The sequence below is a fragment of the Hyla sarda genome, chromosome 4, assembly GCF_029499605.1.
Source record: "Hyla sarda isolate aHylSar1 chromosome 4, aHylSar1.hap1, whole genome shotgun sequence".
In the NCBI taxonomy this organism is placed as follows: domain Eukaryota; kingdom Metazoa; phylum Chordata; class Amphibia; order Anura; family Hylidae; genus Hyla; species Hyla sarda.
In genome coordinates, this window is record NC_079192.1 from 256557129 (window position 1) to 256577052 (window position 19924).

General features: G+C 41.6%; 1 protein-coding gene across 1 annotated transcript in view; it reads right to left on the reverse strand.

Annotated features, from left to right (window-relative positions):
• Nucleotides 1–860: 860 nt before the first annotated feature.
• DBX2 (developing brain homeobox 2) overlaps nt 861–19924 on the reverse strand; it is a 28440-nt gene continuing 9376 nt past the window's right edge. Inside the window, exons 3-5 of the mRNA XM_056569873.1 lie at nt 15982–16169; nt 14942–15062; nt 861–1177 (exon numbers count right to left, since the gene is read on the reverse strand). Of these exons, the coding sequence (XP_056425848.1) occupies nt 861–1177; nt 14942–15062; nt 15982–16169 (626 nt within the window). The remainder of the gene's footprint in view (nt 1178–14941; nt 15063–15981; nt 16170–19924) is intronic.

The window sequence follows — 19924 nt, forward strand, 5'->3', positions numbered from 1 at the left end:
AGGTCGGTATAGGAGGTCAAGGTAGGAGGATGGAATAGGAGGACGGAATAGGAGGTCGGGATAGGAGGTCGGGATAGGAGGTCGGGATAGGAGGTCGAGATAGGAGGTCGAGATAGGAGGACAGGATATAAGGAAGGCATATGAGGTCGGGATAGGAGGTCGAGATAGGAGGACGGGATAGGAGGTCGGGATAGGAGGTCGGGATATGAAGTCAAAAGCTTCCTCCTTGGATTAGGAAGGAAAAACCGGGCAATGCTGGGTACTCAGCTAGTTAAAGATACAACACATAATATAATACACAACATATTTACATGGGGGAAACAACTGCAGGGGGCCCTGGGGACTCTGAGGGACACTGCCTGAGATGGCAGGAAAGCTACAGGGAAACACCATCCCGTCAAAGTGTCACTTGCTTAAACCTCAGGTCATATTGTCAGCACCGAGAGAGTCCAGCCCAATCCTGAAAAGGTGGAAGTTGTCAAGAACTGGCCTACCCCTCGCACGGTGAAAGATGTCAGGAGCTTCCTAAGATTTGTTGGCTACTACTGCCTCTTCATTCCCCGTTTTGCCCAGATTGCAGAACCCCTCACACCTCACTTACGGGGTACGGCAAAGGAGAACTGAAATGGAAGATTACCTGCTGAATGGGCCGAAGAGCATGAGACAGCGTTCCGAGCTCTTAAACGCCTGCTGACAGAACCACCCATCCTGGCTTATCCACTCTGGTAGTGTCATCTTCAACTTGGAGTTGTGCCCACCAGGGCTCGGGGGGACTCGTACTGGATCCTTCAGCCACTTGGACTGTCGGGCCACTTTACGCTTTGTTAAGATGTCCTTCGGCTCCATGAGATGCAACAGGGCTACTGGGGTGTATTTGGGTAAAACAGTAGATCAGACAAGTTGACTAACCGGACTGGAACTATTCTGTTGGTAACAGTGGCAAGGCTTCTCACAGCTCTAACAAGAGGGTGGTCTTCTAGTTGCAGAGGCTTCAACAGGGCTTGATAGTCTCTATTCTTGACTCCGGCATGCGCACACCAGATGATAGTCTCTGTGTTGGGTTGCAAGGTCACCAACCTGGTGTCTTGTACTCTAACTCTGCAAATTTCACCTTGCTTGTTGGCAAACTTCCACTCCACTTGCAGAACTTTCAAGTGGTGCTGCACAGCCCGATGGCCTGAAGTGGACACATGGGAAAGAGAGGCATGCAAAACATCTACTATTTCAACAAAGCAGTATTTTGTAATGTTTATCCCCAATATAAACTCAGCAGAACCAAGCACATGGAGAAGGAAAACGTCGGCACTGCCGCACTCACAGTACTGCTGGAGTATTCTGGATCACTACACCGTCAGGTCCTAGAATGCCACTAATCCGGTGCTCAGTCCGCCATAAGCATAAGCGTAGTATAACTTAAACAAAGAAGTCGCAGACGGCACTCACAGAACAGCAAGAAGTTTTATTCGGGATCGCTGGTCCACGCAACAAGAACGCCAGGTAAGTCGACCGGTTTCGCGCTACGCAGAGCGCTTACACGTGACCTCTGACATCAATTAACCCCTCCACCATATTTTAAAGGTGCGCACCTTTAAAATATGGTGGAGACAGACACAAATTACTTTTACAAAAATAAACTGAAATGATTATACTCACAGATGCCATAGGACCGTTAGGTTTAAACTTACGAGAGGATCTTAATGTATTTCCATAGTGCAGGTATAAGTTGTTAGCATAGGATCTATGTTCACACCTAGCGTTAATATTATAATACATAATTCCTGTTCGTGTCACATGTTAAAAGGCGCTGTTAGAGCAAGTTAGTAAGTACTTATGCTAGTCTCCCTACATTGTACATAATATTTGTGCTTTTAACCCTGTAATGTCTATTTTTCTATTTTTGTATTACCTGCTTCATGTATTTAAGGGGGGAGGGGTTAATTGATGTCAGAGGTCACGTGTAAGCGCTCTGCGTAGAGCGAAACCGTTCGACTTACCTGGCGTTCTTGTTGCGTGGACCAGCGATCCCGAATAAAACTTCTTGCTGTTCCGTGAGTGCCGTCTGCGACTTCTTTGTTCAAGATAAACTCAGCAGACCCCTTATCTGTCACATTAGTTACAATCACTCCCTGCCTGCTAAGTACATGCTCTCCCAACTGAATGGTTGGCTTCCAGTATCCATGTCTGGGGACTGGTTGCCCATTACCCGCAACTACTCTGAAGTTAAAATCCTCTGGTTCACACAATAAACTAGCATCTCAATGTTGATAGAAAACGTTTTTAGGTATAATAGACACTTGTCACCCTGTATCTATCAACGCCTCCAATGGTACACCTTCTATAACTTTTATATTTTTCTGTTTACGGGCCGTTATGAGGGCAAATTTTTTGGCGCCATGATCTGAAGTTTTTATCGGTACCATTTTTGTGTTGATCGGACTTTTTGATCGCTTTTTATTCTTTTTTTCATGAAATAAAAAGTGACCAAAATATGCTGTTTTGGACTTTGGAATTTTTTTGCGCATACGCCATTGACCGTGTGGTTTAATTAACAATATATTTTCTTAGTTCGGACATTTTCACACGCGGCAATATGTTTATTTTTATTTACACTGGGTTTTTTTTAAATGGGAAAAGGGGGTGATTTTTACTTTTATTAGGGAAGGGGTTGAATGGTCTTTATAAAAAAAAATGCAATACTTTTTTTATGCAGTGTTATAGCCCCCTCTAGTGGATATAGCACTGCACATACCAATCTTATACACAGATCAGCCCCATGCATTAAAGGGGTTATCCACCATAAGGTGATTTTTGTACATACCTGGCAGGCAGTAATGGGTATGCTTAGGAAGGATCTGCACTTGTCTTGGGGCTAGATGGCTATGATGTGAGATTACCATAATACTGTGGCTAGCTGTTTGTGAACTTGTATTTCCTGTTTGACTTTTCCTTTTTAGACTACAAATCCCGCAATTCCATCTTCCCCCCTCCCACACATCAGCCACCCCACCCATTGAAACATAAATGAGCTGCATCCATTCAAATCAGTGTGGTTTTCAATCAGGGTGCCTACAGCTGTTGCAGATTGATCTCTCTCCCACCAAGTGATCCCTCCACCCATTGAAGCAGACAGGCTCCCTGTCATCAGCTGATTAGGGAGTCAGGTCTTGGCCGCATTGCAAGCTGGGAAAAATCTGAGACAACAGTCATTTTGTATATTGTTAAAAATAAATATTGGAGTGAAAATAACAGAAGAATTGTGAGAAAACCGTCACACACAGGTACAGACACTGAATTATGAACTACACTAACGTTACAGCCCCTGTAGCATAGTCAAATAAAAAAAATCCTGGAATACCCCTTTAACATGGAGATGATCACTGTTATTAGCAGTCGATTGCTCAAGCCTGGATCTCAGGGTTGCAGCAATCAATCGCCGATCGGACGTGACGGAGGCAGGTAAGGCACCCTCCGCTTGCATTCTAGCTGATCGGAACATCGCGATTTCACCGCGATGGTCCCGATCAGCCAGACTGAGCTGCTGGAAAGCTTTTACTTTCATTTTGGACGCAGCAATCAACTTTGAACGCTGTGTCTAAAGGGTTAACAGCGGGTGGCACAACGATCGGTGCCATACGCTATTAGCCCTGGGCCCAGCTTTCATTAGCCACCGGGACCGACGACATGACCCGGCGTTATATACCGGGACCGGGCGCAGGGTGTACAGGTACGCCCTGCGTCCTTAAGAGGTTAAGAAATTGCTATCCCAGCATCAGTGCTAAAATTTGCGCTGGTAAACATCCCACTCTCATTTCAATAAAGCACCAATGCTACTGGGAAAAAGTAAATTGCATGATGAAGAGTCATAAGGTGCATAAGTAAAATCACAAGATAGAACAGGCCAGCACAGCTTGGTCCAAACTCAGCTTTCCCACACCTCTTTACAACATGTGGTAGCAGGGGGCAACAGGTGTACCACATATGCAACAATCCTGATTCTGGGGGCACAATCCCGCAAAGGCAAAGTTCATAGAAGCAGACTTGAATAGTAGATTCAGAGGCCCTCACCACCGTAGGTGCAAAAATCCAAATTCTTTATTTCATGGTGCAGAGATAAAAGTGGACAAGTGTGGACGCAGCACACCAGGGAAAGGTAACAACTATTTCACACCTATTACAGGTGCTTCATCAGACCACGCCTCTGCTCTCACGTCCAGGAGCTTATAACACCCTACCTGTGTGACGTCAGAGTAAGGGGCGTTTACAAAAGTCACATAAAATCACAATAATACACCATTGTGTATTAAAAAAAGATAACCTGGTAGAAAAAAACAGATATAGAACAAAAAAGCTTGCAAAGGGAATAAAAATATATTGCAAAACGAACTACCAAGGCAGAATGGATGGTACTAAATAAACGGACTCAGATCCAGCCGATCATTGAGTCCTAAGTTGCCCTGTGTGTTTGTCTTTAAGATCCATTTAGCCTCACATTGAAGTAGAGCTCTCTGACGATCCAAACCTTCTGTGGTGTGAACACGTTCCAAACCGAAGAAGGTGAGGACACTAAAGTCTCTGCTATGTTTGTCTCGGATGTGTTGTATAAGTCTTGGTCAGCCTTTTTGTGTTTTTACCGAATGCACATGCTCACGAAATCTAACATTGAGTGCACGTATAGTGCATCCAATGTAGAACCTCGAGCAGGTGCATCGGATCGCATTCAGCTGACATTGATTTTGTTTACGATGCACTGTGTTTCATTCTTACCAATAATACCTTTTCTTTTGATACAATATGGTACTCACAAGTGGGCGGAGTGGCTATGCGGACGCCAGTAGCTTGTACACTGGCGAACCTATATGTAGCCGCCTTCGAGAAAAGGTATATTTTCTCTGAAAAAAATCGGTTTTTGAAACATATTGCATGCTACAGACGCTTTGTAGATGATGTGTTCATCATTTGGGGAGACACAGAGTCATCTTTTGCTGACTTCGTCTCTACCCTAAACAGCGTCAATGACATGAATTTAAAATCCCCCTTTAAAACTGACGCAAGAGAACTTTTCTAGATACAGAGTTACCATCCGGACCATTGAAAGAGAGCAGTACCTTACGGGCAGTTTTTGAGATTGCGAAGAATCAATAAAACAGATTCTGATTTCCTCCTGTAGGCTAGTGATTTACAGGAGCACCTTTCCAGAAGAGGGTATCTGAGACGCCTCCTGGATGCCGCCCTCAATAAAGCGTTTACACAAAAACGTGATGAGCTACTCTGCAGGAGGAGGTATCGCAAGAATAAGAGCACAGTACCACACTCCAACAATGTTCAGGAAAAACGCTTGTTTCTCCTTTCAGTTTAGCCCGATGACTTCTCAAGTAAAAAAAAAAGCTATTCATGACTGGGCTATCCTGAGAGGTGATCCAGATCTAGTAGAATACACTAAAAGTAAACCTCTCATCACTTTTAAAAGATGTAAAAATGTTAGCGACATATAAGTACATAGCAAGTTTGTATCTTCGGTCTCAGGCAGTGGATGGTTGAATAAAGCAGCACCAGCGGGAAATTTCTAATGTGGCAATTGTTCATGGTGCTCGTTTATTTCAACTGACGTTTTTGACCCTAGGGGGCGTTGTCGTAAAATTTAAAGATTTCATCTGTTGTGGGACGAATTTTGTGGTGTATGCGATCCGATGCATCTGCTCCAGGTTCTACATTGGATGCACTCAATGTTAGATTCCATGAGCATGTGCATTCGGTAAAAACACAAAAAGGCTCACCAAGACTTATCCAACACATCCGAGACAAACATAGCGGAGACATTAGTGTCCTCACCTTCTTTGGTTTGGAATGTGCTCACACCACAGAAGGTCTGGATCATCTGAGAGCTCTACTTCAATGTGAGGCTAAATGGATCTTAAAGACAAACGCACAGGGCAACTTAAGACTCAATGATCGGCTGGATCTGAGTCAGTTTATTTAGTATCATCCATTCTGCCTAGGTTGTTGGCTTTGTAATATATTTTTATTCCCTTTGCAAGCTTTTTTGTTCTATATCTGTTTTTTTCTACCAGGTGATCTGTTTTTAATTCACAATGGTGTATTATTGTGATTTTATGTGACTTTTGTAAACGCTCCTTGCTCTGACGTCATACAGGTATGGTGTTATAAGCACCTGGACGTGAGAGCAGATGAGTGGTCTGATGAAGCGCCTGTAATAGGCGTGAAATAGCTGTTACCTTTCCCTGGTGTGCTGCGTCAACACTTGTCCGCTTTTATCTCTGCAGCATGCAATAAAGAATTTGGATTTTTGCACACATCTGGTGAGTGCCTCCTGAATCTACTATTCAAATATGAGTGCTTACCCATTATTGATGCTGCTCTGTACCCCAATGCTGTTTCGTTACCTCTTTATCAAGGAGCTGTTCATGTGCTGCAGGATTTCAGTCTTTCATGGCATAGTGTGTTACCAATTGTTTTCTTGGGGACTTTTGTCCCAGCTGCCTTGAGATCATTGACCAGATCCTCCTGTGTAGTTCTGGGATGATTCCCCTCTGTTCTCATGATCATTCGAATTTCAAAATGTGAGCTCTAAAATCTTGTCCCTGACATCCTTGGATAGCTCTTTGGTCTTGGCCATGGGGGAGAGTTTGGGATCTGATTGATTGATTCTATAGACAGGTAACAAGCTTAGATTAGGGGCACTCCCTTTAAGAGAGTGCTCCTAATCTTAGCTCGTTACCTGTATAAAAGACACCTGGGAGCCAGAAATCTTGCAGATTGATAAGGAATAAAATACTTATTTCAAAGAATAAAATGCAAATCAATTCATAACTTATTTGAAATGCGTTATTCTGGATTTTTTTGTTGTTTTTCTGTCTCTCTCATTGTTTAAATAAACTTACCATTAAAACTATAGACTAATCATTCCTTTGTCAGTGGGCAAATGTACAAAATCAACCGAGGATTCAAAAAAATTTTCCTTCACTCTAGGTACCCCTCTTATTTCCCTTGCTTTCACCCATTACCTTGTCTCATGTTAGTGCTACTCACAAAGCTTGGCTGCCCATGGTGGATTGAAATGCACTCCCTGCAATGGAGTGTCAATTAAACAAAACTACTGCTATTGTTTCTAAACTCCTGAATGCTAGACCTGAATGCATCATTGAAGGGATATCATTAACCTATCACTTACATGTTAATGACCTGTTGTTATCTTTTGTCCAGATATAATCTGCCAAACTCTGACGTTTCAATTAGTTCTCCAATCTAACCCATTGTTTCCCAAGGAAGCCTTTCATGTCGTGCTGCTGCACGACATTTAGTTCTTGTCTACAAGAGCCAGATGTTATTACTTCTTGTTTTTTTATCCCATATTCTTTATATTAATGCAAATTTTATGTTGCTCTTGGACTCGGACTTGAGCACTGACTCCTCATTGGAGCAATGGACAATGGCCTTTGCCTGGGTCAAATGAGCTTCTTGAAATATTGCACACTGCTGCCAGTCAATGTTCTTAAGTGGCCAGGGCCCGTGTTGCTACTCTTGAACAGGCAGCCGGTGCCACGGCCACTTTAAATCTGTGAGCAGCACTTGTCAGTGCCCCGTAGGAGGACATCACTCATCATACCCGCCGTGCTGCCACTAAATAGACAGAACTAAATAGCATAAAGGGAGGGAATGAAATGGCACAAGGGGTGATCAAGGGGTGGAATGAAATGGCACAGGGGGTAGCACCTACATTTCTAATGCTAATGCTAGTATCATGTCGAGTGTCGTGGGATGCACGATAGGTCTTCAAAGGGTTCCACCAACATGAAAAGTTTGGAAGGCTCTGCTGTAAGGGCACTTAGTTCCCTTTGTGGGGGGAAATGTTCCACCCATTTTTTGGGAAGCGTATTTAATCTGAACAGTGATATTTGAAATGAATCAGTGCTTCCTTACCTACCTCTGTTTTCAATTACCCCTAGACAATGCCACATTGTAGTTAGTCATGTTCTTATTGCTGCTAGATCTCTACTGTCCTGCAAATAAAAACTAGACATAACTCTCTGTATACCGGAAGTCATTGATCACCTTAGATGAATGCCTTCATGAATCCAAGTATGCTCATTCTAGTGGTTCCATCCCTTCCTGTACTAGGGCATAGTCTCTTTGTTATGCACTTCTTCAAATGTCTTAATATTGCTCTTCATAACAAGGTACAGCCAGGGGCGAACTGACAGGTCGTGCACTCGGTTGGCCTGAGGGGGGAGCCGCAGCTGCCAGTACCCTTTTTTTAATCTTTTAAAATTTTTCTTTCCTTTTTTTCTTTTTATCATTACATCATGCAGTTGGGCTGGTTGGGCAGTCCCCCCCCCCCCCCCCCCCCACACACACACACACATACATTACAACAGCATTGATTGCTCGACCAGGACCTGCTCTGTATCTGCAGAAAGCTGACGATAAAGTACCTGGGGTGATGTCACAATCATGTGACCAGTGCATGTGGGGGGGGGGGGCAGAGGTCGGTAGGAGAAGGGTAAGGTGACTGAACGAACCGTGAGAAGGATCATGTGACTGGGGCTCAACATGAGAGGAATGATTCTGCCCGAAAGGCCCGTTTGGATCAGCCTGGAGAGAAGAGAACATGTGAGGAGCCTGGTGAGATCTTCATCTATAACTATAATACTCCCAGGGCTGCAGTCACTTCTCTGCTGTATACAATATAAACCCATGTACAGGGTAAGTTATGTCACTGTACACAGTGACTCCACCAATAGTCACTGGTTGGATCACTGTGTACATACTGTATATTGCATTACTTACCTAGTACTGATCCTGATCTATATCCTGTATTATACTCCAGATCTGCACTCATTATTCTGCTGGTGGAGTCACTGTGTACATACCTTACTCATCCTGTACTGATCCTGAGTTATATCCTGTATTATACTCCAGTGCTGTAATCACTATTCTGCTGGTGGGGTCACTGTGTACATATATTACACTACTTATCCTGTACTGATTATGAGTAATATCCTGTATTAAAATCCAGTGCTGTAATCACTATTCTGCTGGTGGGGTCACTGTGTACATATGTTACACTACTTATCCTGTACTGATCCTGAGTAATATCCTGTATTAAAATCCAGTGCTGTACTCACTATTCACTTTTAGAAGACCTTCAGATCACAGTGCAAAATATAAGCCTCATACATCGCCATATGCGTAAAAATAAGAGTGTTATAGGGGTCAGAATAGCACAATTTTAGGCATACTGATTTTTTTACAAAAAGTTATAATTATTGTAAAATTCTGAGAAGTAAATAAAACAAAACCTGGGTATCATTGCAACCATATTGATTCACAGAATAAAGATAAGGGTCATATTTATCATGGCCTGAAACCCTAATTGTCTGTTTTTTCCATAGCAACCCATCACTGCTAAACTTTCACTTTACAAGAGCTTGTTTATATATGAAAGCTGAGCTGTGATTGGTCGATGTGGGAAAAAACAGACATTAGGGTTTCAGGCTGATTGATAAATATCCCCAATGTGTCATTTTAACAGTAAAATATGCTGTGAAGAGATTAAAGACATCCCCAAAGTTGCAAAAAAAAGTTTTTTTCAATTTTACAAATAGTTTTTCTATATATTCGTATTAAAATATTGATTTATTGCATGTGGGCGGGGCATCAATATTGGTGTGGGTTACAGATTGGTGGGCGCATGGAGGGGCCCCATGACCTTCCATTTCTCGGGGGTCCTAATGAGTTGTCAGCATATATATACTTTATATTTCACATATTTTCCCTCGCCTGGAGCCCTCGTTTGTTCTTTGTAACTGTTATATTGATGTTTAACGATATGTGAAGTGATAACATATTTGGGCTACTATTCTGGAGTTTGTGATGTATACTCTTACCTTTTTTTTTATAAAAGCTAAGTATATAAAAAAAAATGGAATATCTACAAGTAAAAAAAAAATTTTTTATTATAAAAAATCCCTCTTTTCATTGTCTCACAGTGTTAAAAATCCTCTCAGAGGAAGGGGGCATGTTTCTCCCTTGTGGTGGTGGGAGGTGATTGGTGTGTCTGCTCATGCAGCCTTGTCCATGATTCATCTCTTGTCCATAACTCATGAACAAGCCTAATGCTGATGCAGGAATGGTTAGTGTTCCAATAAGTATGAGGACCCCTAGTGGAGGGATTTTCAGGAACTGTTTTCTTAATTAAAGGGGTATTCCATGAAAAAACTTTTTTTTATATATCAACTGGCTCCAGAAAGTTAAACAGATTTGTAAATTACTTCTATTAAAAAATCTTAATTCTTTCAATAATTATCAACTGCTGAAGTTGAGTTGTTTTCTGTCTGGCAACAGTGTGCAGTTCCCGAGACAAGCAGAGATGTCAGCAGAGAGCAGAGTAGAAGAGGTTTGCTATGGGGATTTGCTTCTAAACTGGGCGGTTCCCGAGACACGTGTCATCAGAGAGCACTTAGACAGAAAAAAAACATCTCAACTTCAGCAGCTCATAAGCACTGAAAGGATTAAGATTTTTTAATAGAAGTAATTTACAAATCTGTTTAACTTTCTGGAGCCAGTTGATATATATAAAAAATTTTGTTCCTGGATAACTCCTTTAAATATTCAATAGTTTTTAAACAACCATGTTACAAAAGGTCTTTAATTTTCTTCAGTAACAACATATAAAATGTTTTTGGATCAAAGAAGCAGGGAATTTAAAATTTTGAAAAATTACCTTTCCAGTTTTCCGTGGAATTTAGAAGTTTTCCACAAAGAAATGCTGCAAGTATCTACTCAAGTTTACCACTAACATAGTAGAATATTTCACTAAATAAAAAAAGAATCACTAGGATAAGTAAAAGCTTCATAAAGTTATTAATGCATAAATGACAAATGTCAGATTTAAACAAAAATTGGGCTGTGTCCACAAGAATAAAACAGGCTATATCCTTAAAGAGGTACTCCACTCCACAGCATTTGGAACATTTCTGATGTCACACCCCACCCCCTCATGACATCACACCCCACCCCTCAATTCAAGTCTATGGGAGGGGGAGTGAGGGAGGGGACTTGCATTGAGGGCGTGTGACATCACAAGGGGAGGGGTGTGATGGCAAGTTGTAACTTTCCAGAAGCTGTAACTTTCCTAAAGCTGATGGTGCATGCTTAACTTATTAAATTTTTGACCAAGTGTCAAGGAGGTGCAGATAAGTTCCTCAAAAGCCACAGTTTTGCATACCTCCTGGTTTGCTTTCACCACCCAGCCACGTAAAAAAGGTCTGTATGTTCGCCAGGGAAATGCTGTGAGGTAAAAGGTGAGCAAGGAGACATTCTAGGCATCTAAAGGGGTACTCCGGTGGAAAAAAGGTTTTTCAAATCAACTGGTGCCAGAAAGTTATACAGATTTGTAAATGATTCATAAAAAAATCTTAATCCTTCCAGTACTTATCAGCTGCTATATGTTCCACATGAAGTTGAGTAGTTCTTTTCAGTCTGACCACAGTACTCTCTGCTGCCACCTCTGTCCATGTCTGGAACTGCCCAGAGCAGGAGAGGTTTTCTATGGGGATTTGCTTCTACTTTGGATAGTTCCTGACATGGAACAAGAACTACTCAACTTCCTGTGGAGCATACAGCAGCTGATAAGTACTGGAAGGATTAAGATTTTTTTTTTATAGAATTAATTTACAAATCTGGATAATAGGATGTGTAGCTCACTTAAAGATAAAGGTAAGGAGAGTGTTCGAGGTTAAAGGTGATGCCTTCACCCAATCAGGCCTAGTCAAAAAATGGGAAAATATATGTATATACCAGTCCTTAAGAACACTAGCGATGTGTAGAATAAAGAGGAAAGAAAATAGTGGATCTAATAAGGATTTATTAATATATGTATATAAGTAAATGCAAATAAATCGCCAATCACTCTGCAGGGCCCTTGCAGGAATGAATTGGTAATAATCAATTAATATATAAATAAAAATGCAAAAATAAAAATGCAAATGAAAATGCAGATAAAAAATGCAGATAAAAATAATATAGCAGAAATGCACCAATGTCCACTACGGTGGTTAGCAACGTGTCTCTTTTGGTTAGTAGTCACTCTTGGTCACAGTTAAGTTCAAGGATATCCAATTAAAAGAGTCACAGTTCAGTAATCAACTCCTATGATACTGTAGCCAGTGGCGATAATAGCAGCAGTTGTAGCAATTATGGCAGTAGTTTGTAGCAACTTTGTTGCGATTATAAGATGTAGAGTATCGGTGCACAGCACCACTCACCCTCCTTCTCGGCTGTTAGCGATCCCGGCAAGCAATGATGTTCACAGGTAGCGATTTCGGCAGACCGCGATGTCCTGTAGGTGATAAGAGCTGTTTGCATTGCCGGTCTGGATCGTAGGTGAGTGGTTCTCCGGTGGACTGTAAGTATCCTGGGCTGGCACGGGGAGGCGTCCGGCCTAGGGAGAACGTGTCCAGGAACTCTGCCGTCTGGGGCTGTGAATGGAGATCTGGGAGAAGCTGCGTGTCTGAATGATGCGCTAGCTGCGCGCGTGTTGCAGTGGTCCCAGTTCTGTGAGCATCCAGCAGTTGCTAGCCAAAATGTGTGGATATAGTCTCTTTAGAAGTGGTATAAGGTGCTTTTGCAAGTCAGACACGTTTCAAGGCCTGCGGGCCTTTTCTTCAGTGACAGTAAGGTCTCCATTCACAGCCCCGGACGGCAGAGTTCCTGGACACGTTCTCCCTAGGCCGGACGCCTCCCCGTGCCAGCCCAGGATACTTACAGCCCACCGGAGAACCACTCACCTAGGCTACGATCCAGACCGGCAATACAAACAGCTCTTATCACCTACAGGACATCGCGGTCTGCTGAAATCGCTACCTGTGAACATCATTGCTTGCCGGGATCTCTAACAGCCGAGAAGGAGGGTGAGTGGTGCTGTGCACCGATACTCTACATCTTATAATCGCAACAAAGTTGCTACAAACTACTGCCATAATTGCTACAACTGCTGCTATTATCGCCACTATTGCTATATTTGGCTACAGGATCATAGGAGTTGATTACTGAACTGTGACTCTTTTAAATGGATATCCTTGGACTTAACTGTGGCCAAGAGTGACTACTAACCAAAAGAGACACGTTGCTAACCACCGTAGTGGACATTGGTGCATTTCTGCTATATTATTTTTATCTGCATTTTCATTTGCATTTTTATTTTTGCATTTTTATTTATATCTTAATTGATTATTACCAATTCATTCCTGCAAGGGCCCTGCAGAGTGATTGGTGATTTATTTGCATTTACTTACTTATATACATATATTAATAAATCCTTATTAGATCCACTATTTTCTTTCCTCTTTATTCTACACATCCCTAGTGTTCTTGAGGACTGGTATATACATATATTTTCCCATAATTTACAAATCTGTTTAACTTTCTGGAGCCAGTTGATGAAAATAATTGTTTTCCACCCAAGTACTCCTTTGAGCAGCTTGGCTCTGCTTCCTTGACACTGGACTGAGAGCAAAAAGGAGACCATATAACATTGGCAACCACCATCAAAGTACCAAAGTAACAGTTTATTTTTATACCAACTATTAATGGTGTCTGCAGCTCTTAGCAGCAAATACAGCTGACAGATTCCATTTAATACTGCAATATAAAATCATTTTATTTACTAAAGTAGACTTTATTATAACACATTTAGAATAAGTGGTAAAAATGAAACTTTTCTATGAATACATTCAGTGAGCCAAGAGTGTTAATCTTCAGAAAAAAACTAAAATGTGAACATTTGCTTGGCTTCTTTTTCCTAATGTCTTTCTTCTGTTCAGTCCTTCTACACATTATATAATCCTACAGTATATACAGGGCTCCCATATAATTCCGTCTTCTTGACAGAGTTCTGAATTTTACAAGGATATTGTGGATAAGTTACTATTGCACTAATGTTAGGATGCATTCACACCTTGTTTTTGCAATACAGTTCAATGTGAAAACCGTACGGAACCGTATTGAAAACCGTATGCATACGTATTGAAAAATGCATACGCATTGACTCTCCATTGAAAACCGTCTGCCAAAAGATGCATTAGTTAGTGTCCGTTTTGCATCCTGTAAGGTTTAGTCAGTTTTTTTCCCGCACCCAAAACCGTAGCCTACCGCGGTTTTTGGTCTGGGTGAAAAACTGTATTAAGCGATATACGTTTTTTTTTTTTTTTAACATGGGAGTCAATGGGAACCGTACAGAACTGTATGTACGTACGGTTGCATCCGGTTTTCACTATACGGTTTTTGACTTTGCACAGTTTTATTTCTTGGAATTTCAATCAAACAAGTGAAACTTTATTCATAATGGAGTGAAAAGTTAAAAACGTGTAAGTTTTTTTCTTAAAAAGCGGATGCAACCGGACACCTTTTTTTAAATCTGTATACGTTTTTAAGCGTATACAGGTTAAAATTTGTACACATGTTTTGATACAGTTTAGTCAGGTTTTGAGGAATCAGTTTTTCATCAAAAACCTGATACGGGAACTGTATTGCAAAAACATGGTGTGAATGCACTCTTAGTTGGGTCTGAAGCCAGATTATCAATGAGATATTACACAATGCGGTAGCTAATGAAGACATGGTGCCTTCATGGACATGTAGAATTGATCTGCCATAGTAATAGTAGTAGGAAGTAGTGGCAGTCCCTATTTTCTGGGTCAAAGTCAATGGAGCCTTAAATGTGTTGTTACACACTAAACACCCTTGTAGGTCTGCCATTGCTGTTTGCTTCCACGCCAATGTAAGTCTGTGGTATACTGTTCTGTGGTGTCAGATGTAAGTTGCTCTGCTATTTTAACTCTCCTGCTCAATGTTTTCTCCTTTCTTGTGTTGTTGGGATGCAGCAGATCAGGCAGGTCACTTTTAGTTGAACACATAGGGATACTCGGAGCTGCATGTGAGTATGTTTCTTCAAAATGTCCTTCTTTTAAACAGCGATTGGAAAGGACTTCTTTTTCTTTGGAATTTCTCCATTTCATTCTTCTATTCTGGAACCAGATTTTTACCTGCAAATATTAGAAATTTTATGTCAGCAATAAGTCATACAGTGTTAATTGTTGCAGAAAGATTTTTTGCCTATGAAAACTACCCTAGACAATGTTTACCTTCTGGAACTTTGGGGTTCCCTATGGCCAGAAGACTACAGCAGTGAGTGTAAGTATGGCAAACATAGAAACTTGGCATGTCAACAGACAAAGCAATCAATATTTTTCAGACAGAATAATAATAGACTATATCATGGGCCCCAACACCAAGCTTTTTCGAGGTAAAATGTGACGTGGGGGGGGTTCATAATGAAAAAAATCTTTAAGGGCACCTTAATAGTAAGTAGGTAGAAACTATTTGAAAGAATAAATAACTAATTCATTACTCTGAACAAATATAAACAGATACTAAGGAATCCAGGAGGTTAATCTATGGGACTTCCAACAATCAGCACACTGTAGGGGCACCTTCCTTTTTAATACAGGCATCACAGCATCATGGCAGATCCTTAAGGTTAGATCCCACTGAACAAAATATAGTTTGCCTATCCTTGGGATAGGCCATGAATGTATAATTCATTGAAAAAATCTTCAAGAAAATAAACATCAGTTTGTAAATGACTGCACTTTGAAATGTTCCCCATTACACAATAGTCATAATATTAATATTTTTAGAAATTCTTTGTGTAGTAGCGAACAATGCAGTACTTTTTTGTAAAGTATAAATAAGCCCTGCCCTATCCTTCCTCTTGGCTTGACATCCCGGGATGAGTGTCAGAAGATAACCAGTTTTGAAAAAAGCATAATTTCGCCGTAATCTGTGCTGTATGTGTACATATTTGGCCTGCCAGTAATTTTAATTTGACTGACGAAATTCAATGTATTGAATCTCTATTGTGAAAAACTCAATATAAGAAAAGTGTGGACAGGTGTTTTGTACCTGAGATTCCTTTAAAGAAAGCTTTACGGCAAGTTTCTTCCTGTCAGCTTTGCTGATATACTTCTGTTTTTGGAACATTTTCTCAAGAGCCTTTCTCTGATCATCAGAAAATACTGCTCGTCTTAAGATTACTCTTCTTGTTTTGGAGTTTGAATCTTCTGGTATCAGACGGAGTTCATGTTCATTTCCTGATCAACAATAAAAGTGAATTAAAAATAAAGGACCAACATGTTTATTTGCAGTGATAGCTATTGTTTCTTAGCAGCACTCAATTTCTTAAACACCATAAATTCACCATACTTATACCAAGTTGTTGTCATCTAGTTTAATAAAGTCACATAAATGTTAAAGTGTACCTGTCGTCAACAAAAACTTTTTATATAATGTACATAATAACATTATGGCCCTGATTTAGTAAGAGTGGAGTGTAGGTTTCTTTGTGGGTTTTAATTCCCTCCATTTTTTTCCACGATATTTACTAAGGTTTCCCTACATTTTCCACTTTCCCTATATTTTGCTTTTTTTACACATGCTCTGATCTCTGGGGTTTTCTCAGCTCAAATAAACAAAATTTTCTGTGGAAACCTTAGTAAATATGTTGGGTTTTTGTGAAAATGTCGGGAACATGCCCCTTTTCGGTGGTTAAGCCCCTTTTCCCAACAACCACGCCCCTTTTTCAAAGTTTCTTAGTAAAATGGAGAGTTAATCGGGTTTGCAATAGTCGGGTTTGCAATAGTAAATGAGGGCCTAGTATACATATGTATATGTAATATACATTGGTTAAAAATGTGTTTAGTTTTGTCCCTGCAGTTATTACCTGTGTGTCTCTGTTAGAAGAACAAATACAGGAAGTGTGATTGGACAAACAGGGCTCTGTGCAGTGAGGACAAGCGAGGCTCTTTACACTGAGGACAAGCAGGGCTCTGTACACTGAGGACAAGCAGGGCTCTGTACACTGAGGACAAGCAGGTTTCTGTGCAGTGAGGACAAGTAGGGCTCTGTGCACTGAGGACAAGCCGGGCTGTGTGCAATGAGGACAAGCAGGGCTCTGTACACTGAGGACAAGCAGGGCTCTGTACACTGAGGACAAGCAGGGCTCTGTACACTGAGGACAAGCAGGTTTCTGTGCACTGAGGACAAGTAGGGCTCTGTGCACTGAGGACAAGCCGGGCTGTGTGCAATGAGGACAAGCAGGGCTCTGTACACTGAGGACAAGCAGGGCTCTGTACACTGAGGACAATCAGGGCTCTGTACACTGAGTACAAGCATGTTTCTGTGCACTGAGGACAAGCAGGATTGTGTGCAATGAGGACATGCAGGGCTCTGTGCACTGAGGACAAGCAGGGTTCTGTACACTGAGGACAAGCAGGGCTCTGTACACTGAGGACAAGCAGGGCTCTGTACTCTGAGGACAAGCAGGGCTTTGTACACTGAGGACAAGCAGGGCTCTGTACACTGAGGACAAGCAGGTTTCTGTGCACTGAGGACAAGCAGGGCTCTGTACACTGAGGACAAGCAGGGCTCTGTACACTGAGGACAAGCAGGTTTCTGTGAACTGAGGACAAGTAGGGCTCTGCGCACTGGGGACAAGTAGGGCTCTGTGCACTGGGGACCAGACCGGGCTGTGTGCAATGAGGACAAGCAGGGCTCTGTGCACTGAGTACAAGCATGTTTTTGTGCACTGAGGACAAGTAGGGCTCTGTGCACTGAGGACAAGCCGGGCTGTGTGCAATGAGGACAAGCAGGGCTCTGTACACTGAGGACAAGCAGGGCTATGTACACTGAGGACAAGCAGGGCTCTGTGCACTGAGTACAAGCATGTTTCTGTGCACTGAGGACAAGCAGGATTGTGTGCAATGAGGACAAGCAGGGCTCTGTACACTGAGGACAAGCAGGTTTCTGTGCACTGAGGACAAGCAGGGCTCTGTACACTGAGGACAATCAGGGCTCCGTACACTCAGGACAAGCAGGTTTCTGTGCACTGAGGAAAAGCAGGGCTATGTGCGCTGAGAACAAGCAGGGCTCTGTGCACTGAGGAAAAGCAGGGCTCTGTACACTGAGGACAATCAGGGCTCTGTACACTCAGGACAAGCAGGTTTCTGTGCACTGAGGAAAAGCAGGGCTATGTGCGCTGAGGACAAGCAGGGCTCTGTGCACTGAGGACAAGCAGGGCTCTGTACACTGAGGACAAGCAGGGCTCTGTGCAGTGAGCCTCCCGGCTCACACAGCAGGATGATTGACAAGCCAGGAGTCTGGACAGAGCCCTGATTGTCCTACCCTCACTTTCTGCATTTCGACTCCTAACAGAGACACACAGGCATTAACTGCAAGGACAGCATTTTTTTCACCCAAAAATATACACATTTTTTAAACAATGTATATTACAAATATACATATAATGGTATTATCTACATTATATAAAAAAAAGTTTTGTTGACGACAGGTACACTTTAAGCAGAAACTTTATAAGAAACATTTTAGTAAAAAGCGTTTGAAACACTTTTCAGTTAGGTTTTCAGGCATTTTAATACTTACAGATAGAAGATACTTAGGGGGACAATTAATAAAACTGGTGTTTCATAGGCAGGTCTTATGTCATACCCTGTCTGTGACAGCTGTGCTGAATTTATTGCAAAAGTGGGATTACGCAAATTGTGACTTTTTTAGGCCAAGCATCACCATTGACTGCTTTATAAATTCCCCCATTCGAGATCATGAACATGACTGTATAATATATTATTGCTCTGTACTTTCTATGGAGCCATAATGCAGCACCTAAAGGCCTAAATGGTGACATACTGTAGGGTTATGTTATTATATTCTGTACCCCATCCTAATGAGTGTCAACTGGGCAAAATATCTTCAAGTGTGTCAAGTGGTACATCTAGCAGTCAATGTTTTCTCACCAAGAGGTACTCCAAGGAAATTTGCCTCTGATAGCCTTTTTATAGGGTAGCAGGGGAAGCCTTTTTACACTCTTTTGGGAGTAAGAACAAGCCTTTAAAGGGGTTTTCCAGGCAAAACCTTTATATATATATATATATATATATATATATATATATATATATATATATATATATATATCATCTGGCTCCGGAAAGATGAACAGATTTGTAAGTTACTTCTATTAAAAAATCTTAATCCTTCCAATAGTTATTAGCTTCTGAAGTTTTCTGTCTAACTGCTCAATGATGATGTCGCGTCCTGGGAGCTGTGCATGATGGGAGAATATCCCCATAGGAACTGCACAGCTCCCGGGACGTGAGTCATCAGAGAGCAGTTAGACAGAAAACAACAACTCAACTTCAGAAGCTAATAACTATTGGAAGGATTAAGATTTTTTAATAGAAGTAATTTACAAATCTGTTTAACTTCCGGAGCCAGTTGATATATAAAAAAAAGTTTTGGCCTGGAATACCCCTTTAATAAGAACACAGCTGTAATAATTTACATATCTGCCATAGAGTCATAACTGTATGCTGAGATTTGAAACAATCCCACAATATTTTTTTTAGCAAAGTTGTTGCACTTCTTGACAACCTGATGCAAAGGACAGCATAGAAAAGAAGGTTTTTGGTCCAAAACCATGAAGCCGCTGCCATTTGGTGGGATGGAAGGAAAGCTCACAGCAGCCTGATGTAATGAATAGGCCTCAATCACCAGCAAGGGCTCAGCAGCTGAGCAAGGAGTGAGAGGAACAGAAACATTGCTTCTAGGGGAGTACCTCCTTATAAAATGGAGGGGGGGTATAGAGACACCAAAAGGGGGAGCTGAGTGCATGTCTCTTGAGCGAGTTTGCTTTAGATAGCTGTGGTCATTTTATGTGCACAGCCATCTTCACCATATTCCAAACATGTATACTATAATATTGGTGCCATACACGGTACACTGAAAAATATAGTGCAAAGATAAAAGTCTTTATACAGTAGTGGAAATCAAATTC